Here is a 13,830-nt window from a genome sequence, read left to right as displayed (position 1 = left end):
CTTTAGTATTATTTTTGTCCTAATCTACCATAGTTAATAGTTCTGTACATTTTGCTGCCGTAACACTGTAATTCCTGTTTTTGGACAATAAAGGATCATCTTATCTTGTCTTTTTTTTCTGACAATTACACAGAAATTCACTATGAATTGTTTCAACCAGTGGTTCCCAAAGTTTTGCTACCGGGAGCCCCTTTTTGAAGATAAGAATATTTTTAAACCCCCCCCCCAATTCACATGCAGCATTCACATTGAAAGCTGCACCATTTTATACATTTTGAATTCAAAACTCCAGCTAAAAAAGCTTTAACAGTACTGTTTTCAGTGCACTAAAGCATTGTAGAGTCATATTCTTCTTTCAATGATTTGAAAAAAAAAAAAAAAAAAAAAAGGTTTATTCTAGTCTAGTTTATTTTTCCTTTTATTTTTTTTTTTTTTTTTAAAGCTATAGCTTATTAATATGTAATTTTGGTAAAAAAAGAAAACAATAATTATAATAAAAATAATAATAATAAGTGAATGAACATTATTTATTCTTGTGTGGGCTCCCTGCATAAGTCAGTGCCCTGGTCAAGGCACCCCATTCTAAAGTCTGGACCCGCCCCTGCTTGTCAGCGGATGGATTTCTGCTGATCGGAGGGTTCAGTTTGTGGAGTAGAGATAGTTTCGGAGAACGACAGGAATCCGTTTTCCCCAGGTAAAGGTCAAACAACTTCTCAGGTGTTTATGTCCAAGCAACACGCCGCTCCAGTCGATCACCCGTCGTCGCCCCGTCTCCCTCCCACAGTCTATGTTCACAAATCATGCTAATGTATATTTCTCCACTGTCTAAATCTAACAATAATCAGAGTATCTTAAAAGAGCAGCAGGTTTTACGCCTGTCAATCACATCATTAATAATCTGCAGGTGAACTTAAAAGGGTCCCGGCTTCAAAACTGTTTCAAAGATCTTAAACTCCTTAAAGTGACCTTTAGAAAACAAAGTACTGAAGGAAATGGGTTTAAACGTTAACTGATAAGCGGTCTAGTTTGTATTGCTCTTTGTGCTGTTGATTCAGACCATAAGGAACATGTGTCCGTCAAGGTGCAAGGTGTCGAAGATGCACAAGAAGATTTTTATGACCATCAGGTTTCTGTTGTTTTGTAACTGAACTGTTAAATCAGATTGCATACACGCAGAGTCAGCACTTTTTGCGGTATAAAAGGTGAGCAATAGCAGGGAGAAAAATTTGAACTTTTCTTTTTTAAAATCGTCCACAATGCAAATCTCGGTTTATCCCCAAGACCTACATTTAGCTGTAGCCTTGCTGTTTTCTGCAGGATTAATCATAATGACAACATGACAACCTGACTGGTTCAACCAGAAAATGCTGAAATGAAGAACTACCTCATTTGTGCTCACTGAACATCTATTTTTAGTCCTCTTTCTATAAGAAAAGAAACAGCAGTAACAACAGAATCAAATGCTTTAGATAGAAACCTGCTGTAGAATGCAAACAGTTTTCAACACTAAAAACTATGTTTTCTGACAACTCCGACCAAAGTGAAGATTTTAGAAAACTCTGGTTTGATGGTTTTGTGTTTTTGTGTTTTGTTCTGGTTCTCAAATGTCACAGATGAATGACGGGGGTTCATTCTGATTGGATGGCACAGCTTTCATATCTGAAAAACAGCCAAATATGGGTCTGGTGCATGAGGACAAGAGTATTTTTAAAAACGAATGAAAGGGAGATATTCGTTTTTGACTCAGCTACATGCGTACAAGGCCTTAAGGGCTATAAAAATGCAGTGGGTGTGTTTGTTTATCTTCAGCCAAATTGTATGGAGCCAGGAGAAGATTGAGAGTTAGAGGGGAGACCCACAAAGGAGGAGAAGGAGGAAGAGGAAATAGTAAAAGAACGTGCTCAGAGAAGGAAAGGGACCAAATTTATCAAATGAAATTAACATAGTTAACTTCAGTTGCAGTAACAAAACATCTTAATGTAGTGTGATACAGAAAATGATCTGTTTCATTCACTAATCAATCAGTTGTTGGAGCCATAAGTAGGTAGCGTTGCTTGGAACAGGGCAATTATCCAACTCCCATAAAACCTCCCTATTTTCAACACTCCAATGTTAGCAAGTGTGTTATAATCAAACGCAACAGACCAGAGCACTGTACCAATGTGTGCAGACTGACACAAACTCCTCCTCTCTGTAAAAAGCTGAGCTGTCAAAATAAACAGCTGATTTAAAGTCTCATGAATCCTCATCATCTCTGACCTACCTGTACCTGTTTCTCACTGTGATCAGCAGCTCGTGGACTTGTGCTGAAGATTTGAAGCTCCTCACCCTGGAGTCCCGACGGAGAAACACATCAGAGCAAAGCAGAAACACTGTCAGAAAAACACCCACAGAGAGATTTAGATCAACATAACTTTATCAGAGAGTCCAGCCCTTTGAGCAGTAACCACTCAGAAGTCTTTCTGTCAGTTAAAGACCTCTGATTGGTTGTTGAAGATCAGCTGACTTACAAGAAACATCCTGATTTAGGGGAAACAGTTTGACGATTTATATGAAACTCAGTGTAACTCACCATCACAGCCCTGCAGGTTACTTAAAGCCTTTACTAATAGTGTGTTTTGGTGACACCCTCACATTTCAACACCATCAGTAATACATTTAAAATAAAGAAACAGAAGCTTGTTGATGTGGTACAAAATGTGTTTCATGTTTTTGATCAGCAGGCATCGGCTGTGTTATAATACCTTCCCCCTTACCTGTGCCTCCTCCTGCAGCCTCTGAGCCACACCTTCAGAGCTAAACTTCCAGGAAGTCACTCACTGTTTTTACACTCGAGGGGAAGAGAAGCTCATGTGTCAGAGACAAAGGATCTGAGCAGGTCAGTATGGAAAAGGTTCAAACCTTCTCTGGGGCTTGATCTGTGTTATAGGCACAAACTCCAGGCAATGCATAGCAAGGCCAGATTTCATGATACAAATAGTGACCAGCTCTGAGCAAACAAGCCCAACCCAGCCCCAGGTGACTCGCCACATTGTGAAAACAACAGACCTCTTGATAACAGAAGAAAAATATTTATTTTTGTTTGTAGTAAATTTGCAGTAAACACAGACAACATGAAAACATTGAACAACTTATTTTAAAAGTTTGATCAAAGAAAATGCATTCACACAATGCATAAATAACTGCAAATTGACAATAAACAGTCAATATAAAAAACTGAAACAAATAGAAATAATTAAATTAAATGAATAATGATTAATGTATCTTGTAGTTTTTGAGAGCTGAGAGAGAATCACGTGAGGTTTGTACAAATCGAGCCCCTGCAGCGGAGGTGAGCCTGTGCATTGATCAGCCCCTAACCTCAGGGGCTGTGTTAGGGGACTGAAAGGGTCTTATATGTCCCTAAGAACTTCAACAAATGTTATCCCCTGACTTCTACAACTCAAGCTAAGGGTTTTGCTTTGAGTGTACAATAGATCAGTTCACTTTATTTTACAACTGGCCCTAACTTGCTGTATCAGGTTGAGGTCAGGAGCTGAGGCCAGTCTATCATTTTTAGTGTTCTTCATTATGAAGGAAAAGACCAAAATCTCCTCATGACGGCTCTATTCTACAGTTCATACAGAATAATGATGACTCTGTTGGTTTGTAAATATACTTTTATTTGACTTATGGATATTTTAACGACCATTTCGCTTTTTCTCGTTGCTAGGCGCTGCCCAAGTAGCTGCCTGTTGCAGTAGCTCTCTCGTCTTTGACCGTTTCTTGTAAGTCTTTTCGTCTCTTTTTCGTAATCTTTGTATTTGGAGTGGATCATCACTTTGTATGGTTCATTGTCGGTCACGGACACCAAACTTTTTGTGGCTTCAGCGATATTTTTACTACTTTTCTCCTGTGTTTGTCTGGAGATCCTACATGTAACCATGGCTGTATTGTTTACATGTGAAATTAGCTGTTAGCAGCCTGTAGCATGTCAATGCTGACTAGTGTAGGGCTTGATGATTTCCCTCGAGGTGAGGAGAAGGAGGTGAGGACGACGTGCTGGTTCTCGGGTGTGAGCTGGGAGGTGACGACGTGGACCTGTCCTTCCATCCATCGTTGTTGGGAACGTGGGATCTATCTCCAGTGGGATGGACGAGCTAGCCGTGCTAGCCCCGCGGCAGAGGGGCTGCCGGAGGGCAGAGTGGCATCGTGCTGTTCATGGACGTGGCTGACGGAGCTGACATCAGACACCAAGCAACATTGGAGGAGCTTCCCCTGCTGTGAACAGACAGGATCCAGGAGACAGAGACTGAACAGACTGCTGGGGAGGCTCAGTCCTGGACCCTGTGGAGGCGGAGACTGGCTGGGTTGGAGAGTGGTGAACGGGATGTCATCATCTATTTTCTTGTGGACATTTTTGCACTTTCTACACACTTTCTTACTTTTGTTTTCTTGATTGCTGCTGTGACTCCTGAATTTCCCCTTGGGGATAAATAAAGTATTTTCTATTTCTATTTCTATTTCTATTTCAGCAAAAACAACAAAAAAGACAACCGAAACCTATTAAATCTGCCAAGTGTTCCAATAATTTCGGCCACCACTATATGGGCTCACTGTTGGTCTCTTCACCTTGTGTCAGAATGTATTCACTTTGCGTCCCAAAAGTTCATGCACCCGAAGGGGCAACATATTTGTCTCTTTGTCTCCAAAAATGGGTTTGCACCTGGTCAGGCAGGTTGTTGTTCCCCCGCTGAAGAGTACAGCCAGCGGTCACACTACTCTAACATGAATCAGACTTTAGGCAAATGCATGGTCCACCTAGGTCATCTTGAAGCATCTATTTACATAAAGCATGATGTTATCAGAGTTAGCACAATGAGACACAGAGAACACTGCTACAGCTTTAGAGACTTTTTGGTTTATGGTAAGTTGTTCTGGTCGGACACAGCCCTCTAACACCCGTGTCAAAGCCATAGACTGTATACAGAGTTGACAGCATGAAACTTAATGGTGGAGCTGTGTAGACTGTAACAGAATGCAAAAACTAAGCCAGTTGGTTTAACATTTTAGAAAAAGCTTTTCAAAAAGCAGAGGGTGATTTTGTTTGTCACTGTTCAATTACTACATGGAAACTATGACAAAAAACTACTGTAACCTTCAACATGCATTAACAGAAATCATAAAGTGTTTCATAACAAAAGAAAACAACATAGTTCAGATCATTATGATAATTATTTTTTGATCATGATTAGAATACTTTTGGATTGACAATCATCTGACCTGTAAATCATATTTACAGGATAAATCACTTAATTAATTGATTAACTAATCCTGAGTTTATATATATATATATATATATATATATATATATATATATATATATATATATATATGTGTGTGTGTGTGTGTGTGTGTGTGTATATAAATACTCCCTTTTTATTTTGAATATCACCCTTTTCTGTTCAAACCAGTTTTTTCAAACACTCTTCGAGCATCATCAGCGAGCACTTCCAGGAAAATGTTGAGAGCTTTGTAGATCGTGAGAAAAGAGAAGGCCATTGATGCTGGGATCCCAAGTATAGGAATGAGTCTAGACCCTTCCTCTGCTGCCATTAATACAACAAGGCTTGCAGTTTGAACTAAGAGGTTCAGAAGAAGAGCAGGAGTTACTACTGTTGCTGCCAGAGGTGACTCGATGATGGCCTTCAGTTCCTCATAAGGAACACCTGTGTAGTGAGAAATTTTCTTAAGTGAGGAGATGTCAAGGCCGAACGCAAACACATATCGAGTGACAACACCAACCAGAAGACTGAGATCAACGGCAACAGAGAGACCAGGAACTGGTACTCCTGCTACAGCTGCAGAGAGAAGAGCAACATATTTAATTTTGGACTTGAAAGCTTTTTTCTTTCTGTCGATCATCTCCAGGCTGGTGTTGGGCATGGCTAACTGAAACGCTTCTCTCTTGAGATCAGGGAGTTCTCTCTCCAGGGTCTCAGCTAAGAGAGGGAAATCATAGAGGTGGAGCTCACGGCTGGAGACCAGGAAGACCTGAGGAGACTCAAAACCTTGATCCTGAAGACCTGTGACACATGAAGAAACAAAAATCAATCAAACTAAATACTTGTGTGTGTGTGTGTGTGTGTGTGTGTGTGTGTGTGTGTGTGTGTGTGTGTGTGTGTGTGTGTGTGTGTGTGTGTGTTCCAGGATAAATCACACCTACTTTGGATGCAGGTTTCCCTGATTTGTGTGAGGGTCCTTTCCTCATTGAACTCTCTCTGAGATGTTCTCTTGTCTCGTATGTTGTCGTCGATCTTTGAGCGAACAAAGTAGAACTTCATCTTCTTCTTTTGAATCTCTTTTGCCAGCTTCACGTCATTTTCTCTGAAGCGATCAGATATGATGATGAAGAAGTCAAACCTCTCAAATTCAACCAGCTTCAGGTACTTTGCAGCTGGAAAATTCATGGTGCCGATACCAGGGAGATCCCAAAATGTCACGTTGGGAAAGTTTGGATGGGGGTACGGTGTGACCTCCATGGTGGTTTCTTCTTCACCAATAGGGGCAGCTCTCTCATCATTTTTACCTACTCTTCTGATAGCGTTGATTAAAGTAGATTTACCAGAGCCAGTCTCTCCTGTAACAGCAATATTTAGAGGGATGTTTATTTGGATTTCCAAATACTCCTGGATCTTTGCAGCTGCTGTGGCTCCATCATTGTTTAGTAGAGCTTCTCTGACTTCTGTGTCAAATGATCTTGAAAACAGATTTCCCATGGTTCTTTGTGAAAACTATGAGTAGAAGAGAAGTTTGGTAATAAAGAACATTCTTAAGCAAATATGGAAAATAAAGCCCTACAAACAGAAAAAAAACATTACTGTGTGGTAGAACAGCAACACAGTGAACTTTCACCAGTTAGTCTAAAAAATAGAGTGCAATAATAGTCCAGATAATTTAAAGATGAAGACTGAGTGAAAAAGCTGGATTTAAAACAAACAAACAAACAAAAAAAAACACTTTTCTTCCCAGCAGAGTGAGGGTGAACTCAAGACATTTCATCAACATAAACGCCCTGTACACCACTGACCAAAGACATCACCACTGTAACTGTTCTTGTGTATTTTTAAGGCTTTACTCACCTACAGCAGAAACAGATGAGACAACAGCAGATCACTGTCAAGTTGGCACCTGAAGGGAAAACAGTCTAATGATAGCATGGATACATGAAAGGAGTTTATCAGAGTCAAAGAGTCCAGCCCTTCAGACACTAACCAATGAAAAGTCTTCCTGTCAGTGAAAAACCACAGACTGGTCATTCAGAGAGCAGCTGACTTACAATAAAGTTCTTGATTTGTTTGAAACGTTGAGTTTCACACCATCACACCCCCTAAATGTCTCTAAAATCACAAGCTCACTTATTTGTTTTTCTGTAACCTGCTCTGTCTTTAGTGCTGACTACGGTGACCATGCTTCCTCTTTTGCCCGGACATGTCTTCCTTTTTTGGTGGGAAACTTATGTCGGGGAATTTTTATAAAATTAACTGTCCGTGTTTCTGTGGTTTGTACCCAGACACAATGAATAAGCATTAAACCAAATTTATTCAATTTAAAATGCTTCCTTCATACAGGAAAAAGGGTTATGGTCCTGAGAAAAAATCATCACACCTTTTTTTCTCCCTTTTCCTTTTTTTGTTGCAAAAGGATATTTAAAGTATTTTTTTAATTAGAAGTATTTAAACATACTTGGTCTTGTGTAGTTGGGGATTGCTCTAAGCTCAGCTTCCCCTAAAATGTCCCCAAAAAAGTGGTGATATTTACTGCTGTGTGTACATTTTATTGACAAAATCTGAGCTTGACTTCCTTCATCTTTTGTTCAGAATCAGCTCCTATCACAGGTAACTGGCTCCACCTCCTTCTCATTCATCCCCACAGCGTCTCAGCGCTTTAACACAGTCAGACGCTGAGCGTCTTCTGAATTCAGCGGGGAAGTGTAGAGTGGGTTGTTCCACTGTGGAAACTGGACGGTCATTGGATAAATGCTGGGCTTTGTCCTGCCCATCGGACGCTCAGCGTCTCTGGGGGTCTATGAGGCAGTGGGCTGGCCTGGACGCTGGGCTTCTGCATGATGATTGGATGATCTGTCTGAGGCCGAATCCCTTTTTGATTGACAGTGAAATGAGCCAGTCAGAGATCTTGTAGTATGACCCTCCACAGGAGCATCTTCTGAGTTCTACATTTACTTGTTCTGGACTGATCCGGAGGCTTTATTGCTCCCCAGCGAGTTTACCTTTCTTAAAAATGACACTTACAGCCTGTGTGTTGGGCTCAAAAGACAGTTTGTCATCAAGATGGTGCCTTAATATTTATACCCCCTAACTATATATATATATATATATATATATATATATATATATATATATATATATATATAGAACAGAATAGAATAGAATAGAAAAATACTTTATTTATTTCCGAGGGGAAATTCAGGAGTCACAGCAGCAGTCAAGAAAACAAAAGTAAGAAAGAGTATAGAAAGTGCAAAAAGGTCCATAAGAAATTAGATGACGACGTCCCGTCCACCACTCGTCCACCACTCTCCAGCCCAGCCAGTCTCCACCTCCACAGGGTCCAGGACTGAGCCTCCCCAGCAGTCTGTTCAGTCTCTGTCTCCTGGATATATATATATATATATATATATATATATATATATATATATATATATATATATATATATATATATATATATATATATATATATATATGTTTGTGTGTGTGTGTGTGTGTGTGTGTGTGTGTGTAGAAGACTTGAACTGCTTGGACAAGATGTTACTACCAGATTGAATTCATGGTGCTGCTCAGTCTTTGATGGATATTTCCTCTGTGGAAATAAGTAAACTATCAAACATCATGTTCAAAAATTACTTCATCACATCTCTGCCATTAGCACTGAAGGAAAACAGATTTTTAAAAACTCATTCAACCAGGGAAACAATTTCAGCTTATTTTTGATTGTTCAGCATTGTATGACTGAGTTGTCAATTTGATTTTACTTTGTAGATATATTACTGTATAAAGTCAAGAGAAAACAAATTTTAGATCACTGCAAAAAAACATATTTTTGTACACAGTCTGTAATCTGTATACACCTTGTTAAAAGCCACATTTTTACAACTGTGTGCGTGATACTCCCGCCCAGAAGGTGGCAAGGCAGTCCAATTAAGCTGTGACAGCTCTGCACATTAACTGAGGGCTGTGTCCTGTCACCCTTGCTGTTCATGCTACACACTAATGACTGCAATAGCATGTTAGAATCTCGGCACGTCTTAAAATTTGTAGACGACTCTGTGCTTGTTAGCCTCCTGCAGGATTATGAGGATGGACATGGTCCTTGACAGTTTTCTAAGATGGTGTGAGGATTCTTATCTTCAACTTAGCTTGTCTAAAACGGAAAACACAATTATTGACTTCCGGGGGAATCCACTTGGGGCAGCTCAAACTTTTGTCAACAGTAAAACAGTTGAATCGTCAGGCAGTATAAATATCTAGGAACCATCTTTTATGACAAAAAAAGACTTTTGAGCCCAACACAGATGCCATCATCAGAAAGGTAAATCAGAGGTTGTTTTATCTGAGGAAACTGAGGTGTTTTAAAATTAACTAAAAGCTTCTTAAAATGTTTTATTTCTATTTTATCAAGTCCATTTTAACCTTTGCAATGATCTGTTGGTTTGGTAACTTCAGCATCATAAGAAGAAAGAAAATATGACATTATCATTATTGTTATTATTATTATTGTTGGGTTTTTTTTGTTGTTGTTATGTTTTTGTTGTTGTTGTTAAAACACATAAAGAGAAACCATAGTAATCTTCGATATAAACTCATGAAATGTAAATTGTTTAAAACCAAAACAAAACCAGTTCATGGTGTACCTGACATCCAGGATAGGCTCCATCCACTTGAAACCCTGATCAGGATAAGTAGTTGAAGATCATCGAATAAACAAATGAACTAATGAATGAATGCTATTTTAAACACATTTTTATTATCATAATTATGTTGTATCGTCAAATCTTTTACATAAAAATTATGAATTCATTTCTTCAAACAAAATAAAATGCATTTTTAATCAGCCTTAAAGTGATACTCCGGGATGGAACAAGTTGGGTCCTATCACAAGGTTTAGGGCAGAAATTACCCCTACAGCAGTGTTTTTGTGCAGCAGAAGCCCAGAGCGCTCCCACCAAACACCCCCTCCCTGCTCCTCTGCCGGTTTCCTCTGCACTCAGACGGGGCCATATTTTACTTGACCAAAAACACAAATAAACGGACTCCTACTGAAAAAATCTGATATGGGTCTGCATTCATGCTTTATTTGGTGAATTTTCAGTGCGTTACTCACTTACACACAAAAACACGGCTAAATAAGGCTCTAGTTCTCATCGTGCCGTAAAACGGTGCTACCTCCGCTGCAGAGCCACAGCTGGCTATGAGGCTCTCGCTGCTTAGTGTATCAGTCCACGCGTGCGGCGTGCCAGATATAAACAAACGCAGGTAGTCTGCCAGGACGAAGAGACACGATGAGAACTAGAGCCTTATTTAGCAGTGTTTTTGTGTGAGAGTAACACTCTGAAAATTCTCTAAATAAAGCATGAATGCAGACAGATATCAGATGTTTTCAGTGGGAGTCTGTTTATTTGTGTTTTTGGTCAAGTAAAATATGGCCCTGTCTGAGTGCAGAGGAAACCTGCAGAGGAGCAGGGAGGGGGTGTTTGGTGTGTGCGCCCTGGGCTTCTGCTGCACAAAAACACTGCTGTAGGGGTAATTTCTGCCCTAAACCTTGTGATAGGACCCAACTTGTTCCATCCATCCATCACTTTAAGCTTAAAGTTACTTAGCTTATAATAAAATGTTTATCTTGTACAATTTAAAAGTGCTGAAGCTCAAAAAAAGGATGAAAAAGCAGCTGCTATAACTACAGTTTTTTTTAAAATAAAGTATATGCCTTCAGAACATCAGTATCACTCTCTGCTGTTTAAGACAGAACTTTTTGGAGTACTCTTTTTGCATCGTCAGTGAGCACGTCAAGGAAAAAGTTGAGAGCCTTGTAGGTGAAGGTAAAAGAGAGGGCCATTGATGCTGGGATCCCAAGTATGGGAACTAATCTGGACCCTTCCTCTGCTGCCATTAATCCTACAAGAACAGCAGTTTGAGAAATTACCCTTACAAGAAGTTCAGAAGTTATTTTTGTTGCTGCAAGTGGTGACACAATTAGTTCCCTCAATTTCTCATAAGGAACACCTGAGTATTTGGACACTCTCTTTAGTGAGGAGATGTTAAGGCCAAACGCGAACACATATCGAGTAACAACACCAACCAGCAAGGCCAAATCAACAGCAACAGAGAGACCAGGAACTGGTACAGCTGCGACAGCTGCAGAGAGAGTGGCAACATATTTAATTTTAGACTGAAAAGCTTCTTTCTTCCTGTCGATCATCTCCTGACTGGTGTTGGGCATGGCTAACAGGAAGGCGTTCTTCTTGTGTTCAGGAAGTTCTCTCTCCAGGGTCCTCAACAGGTCAGGGAAATCATAGAGGTGGGGCTTATGGCTGGAGACCAGGAAGACCTGAGGGGACTGAAAACCTTGATCTTGAAGGCCTGTCACAATAAATAAATAAATAGACTGAAGGGTTATTTTTACAACTTAACTTCTTTTCTGTATGTGTGATCTCAACAGAGAACCACTGGAATTGAAACCAGGTTCTGATCTGTGGATCTCAAGTGTCTCATCAAACCTCTCTGTTTTTAATTTTTATGTGTGTTGAAACAAAAAAAATGAAAACAAACATTAAATTTTCAGAACATTAACTCTACACTGTCTCTACCCTCACACTTCATTTAGTTTAAACAGGACCTGGGCTCAGTCTTTGATTTATATTTGACTGTTTAGGGTTACCAAGTTTATTTATTTTTTAAATATTCCTGAGTCTGGAGCTTTAGGCTGTAAGTTCATAAAGTTACAAATTGAAACATTGAGTCAGTTACCCTGAGTGCAGTTGTTCTTGATTTGTCCAAGGATCCTTGCTTCACCAAAGCCTCTTTTTCTTTTCCCATTATCCATGTCCTGGTCAGTCTTTGAGCGAACAAAGTAGAACTTCTTCCCCATCCTCTGAATCTCCTTCGCCAGCTTCACATCATTTTCTGAGAAGCGCTCTGATGAGATGATGATGAAGAAGTCAAACCTCTCAAATCCAACCTTCTTCAGATACTCTGCAGCTTGATATTTCAAGGAGCCAACACCAGGAAGATCCCACAGTTTGACATTGGTAAAGTTAGGATGGAGGTACGGTGTGGCCTCCTTTGTTGTTTCTATAACACCAGTGGGAGCAGCTTCCTCATCATCATCATCATCGACTCCTCTGATGGCGTTAACAAAGGAGGATTTACCAGATCCAGTCTCTCCAGTAATGGCAATATTTAGAGGAACATTCTTCTCTTTCTCCAAATACACCTGGATCTTTGCAGCAGCCAGAGCTTCATCTTTTCTCTCTAGAGCTTCTTTAACTTCATCTTCAAGTGATTTCCTTGAAAACAGATTTCCCATGATGCTTTGTGAAAACTGTGAATAAAAACAGTTTGGCAGTTTGAGATTATTCTCAACTATTGATATTTAACTGCTAAATATCTCGTTCAAAAACAAATATCACAGAATAAAACAGTAGAATATGTTAGCACAGCAACACACCAAGCTTGCCTGCACAGCAGAGCTGGTGTTAATTTATGAATCTAATATTAGTTAGATTGATTACTGTAACAGTGTCTTTACAGCTCTCCATACAAAATCAGTCAGACAGCTGCAGCTGGTTCAGAACGCTGCTTCTCGATTCCTCACTAAGACCAAGGAAGTGGATCACATCAGTCCAGTTCTGAGTTCAGTTGATCTGCTTTTTAGTTGAGTTTTAATTGTTTCCTTTTAATATGTTTTCTCTGTTAGGCACATTGAATTGTCTTGCTGAAATATGCTATATAAGTAAACTTGCCTTGCCTGCCTAATATTAGCACAGGCAGACATGAGTTCTCCTCTGTCCATAAGACACCACAATCAACTAAAAAATATATCATCACACAGACAAACCATCTTCAGAACACATGAAATATATATGTTAACCCTGTCATTAAAGTTTCACATGATGATTCATTATATTCAAACTCAACAGACCAGAGCACTGTACCAATGTGTTCAGGCTGACGTAAATTCCTCCTCTCTGTAAAAAGCTGAGCTGTCAAAATAAACAGCTGATTTAAAGTCTCATGAATCCTCATCATCTCTGACCTACCTGTACCTGTTTCTCACTGTGATCAGAAGCTCATGGACTTGTACTGAAGATTTGAAGCTCCTGGAGTCCTGACGGAGAAACACATCAGAGCAAAGCAGAAACACTGTCAGAAAAACGTCCACAGTGAGATTTAGTTCAACATAACTTTATCAGAGAGTCCAGCCCTTTGAGCAGTAACCACTCAGAAGCCTTTCTGTTAGTTAAAGACCTCTGATTGGTTGTTGAAGAGCAGCTGACTTACAAGAAACATCCTGATTTAGAAGAAACAGTTTTCAGATTTTCACAAATGTTATAACTGAAACAAAAATCTAAAAGAACTTGTTTCTGTGAAACAAATGAAAAACATAAGACACTGACTCGGAGTTTTATGACATTTCATTTCAGATCACTCCACATGTTCAGGGCCGTTTCAAGGAATTTGGGGGCCTCAGGCAAGATGGACATTGAGACCCCCCCTGAGCCGATCAGTCCAGCCCTACGGTTTCAGTTCACTCACACTTTATATCAAAAACAA

The 13,830-nt window shown here is 39.7% G+C and overlaps 3 protein-coding genes across 6 annotated transcripts in view; all 3 read right to left on the bottom strand.

The window, feature by feature from the left end:
* Positions 1–13,830, bottom strand: part of LOC141806618 (interferon-inducible GTPase 5-like) — a 73,012-nt gene that overhangs the window by 3,301 nt on the left and 55,881 nt on the right. Inside the window, exon 1 of one of the 3 annotated variants that reach the window (XM_074692225.1) lies at positions 2,264–2,368. The exons of 1 other annotated variant lie outside the window; for it this stretch is intronic. The gene's annotated coding sequence lies outside the window, so the exon portion shown is untranslated. Of the gene's footprint in view, positions 1–2,263; positions 2,369–13,830 lie in introns of those variants that run through there. One more of the 3 variants, XM_074692227.1, reaches the window with a different exon arrangement.
* LOC141806752 (interferon-inducible GTPase 5-like) lies at positions 5,431–6,758 on the bottom strand. Its single transcript, XM_074692424.1, has 2 exons — positions 6,206–6,758; positions 5,431–6,065 (listed from the first exon to the last, which is right to left on the bottom strand). Exons 1-2 carry the CDS (start codon positions 6,756–6,758, stop codon positions 5,431–5,433), a joined length of 1,188 nt encoding a protein of 395 aa, XP_074548525.1.
* LOC141806818 (interferon-inducible GTPase 5-like) lies at positions 10,764–13,433 on the bottom strand. 2 transcript variants are annotated; one of them, XM_074692499.1, is made up of 3 exons: positions 13,317–13,433; positions 12,025–12,598; positions 10,764–11,637 (listed from the first exon to the last, which is right to left on the bottom strand). In XM_074692499.1, the coding sequence occupies exons 2-3, from the start codon at positions 12,581–12,583 to the stop codon at positions 11,015–11,017; spliced, it is 1,182 nt and encodes a 393-aa protein (XP_074548600.1). In that variant the 5' UTR covers positions 12,584–12,598; positions 13,317–13,433; the 3' UTR covers positions 10,764–11,014. The 2 variants fall into 2 exon arrangements, with proteins under 2 accessions (XP_074548600.1, XP_074548599.1); XM_074692498.1 differs by having other exon boundaries at positions 13,323–13,378.

Source organism: Halichoeres trimaculatus, unplaced genomic scaffold (assembly GCF_033239565.1).
Source record: "Halichoeres trimaculatus isolate MK-OKI-2021-1 unplaced genomic scaffold, fHalTri1.1 fHalTri1_scaffold_17, whole genome shotgun sequence".
Lineage (NCBI taxonomy): Eukaryota > Metazoa > Chordata > Actinopteri > Labriformes > Labridae > Halichoeres > Halichoeres trimaculatus.
The sequence above is the reverse complement of the archived record's forward strand: the minus strand, read 5'-3'. Positions and strand labels throughout refer to the sequence as shown.

What these genes read in the sequence shown, in the direction of transcription:
- LOC141806752 (XM_074692424.1), bottom strand. Translation starts at nt 6,758, where the DNA reads ATGGGAAATCTGTTTTCAAGATCATTTGACACAGAAGTCAGAGAAGCT. An exon ending in CAGGGAAACCTGCATCCAAA is followed by an intron (nt 6,066 to 6,205) that starts GTAGGTGTGATT and finishes CATGTGTCACAG; the next exon opens with GTCTTCAGGATCAAGGTTTT.
- LOC141806818 (XM_074692499.1), bottom strand. Translation starts at nt 12,583, where the DNA reads ATGGGAAATCTGTTTTCAAGGAAATCACTTGAAGATGAAGTTAAAGAA. An exon ending in CAAGAACAACTGCACTCAGG is followed by an intron (nt 11,638 to 12,024) that starts GTAACTGACTCA and finishes TTATTGTGACAG; the next exon opens with GCCTTCAAGATCAAGGTTTT.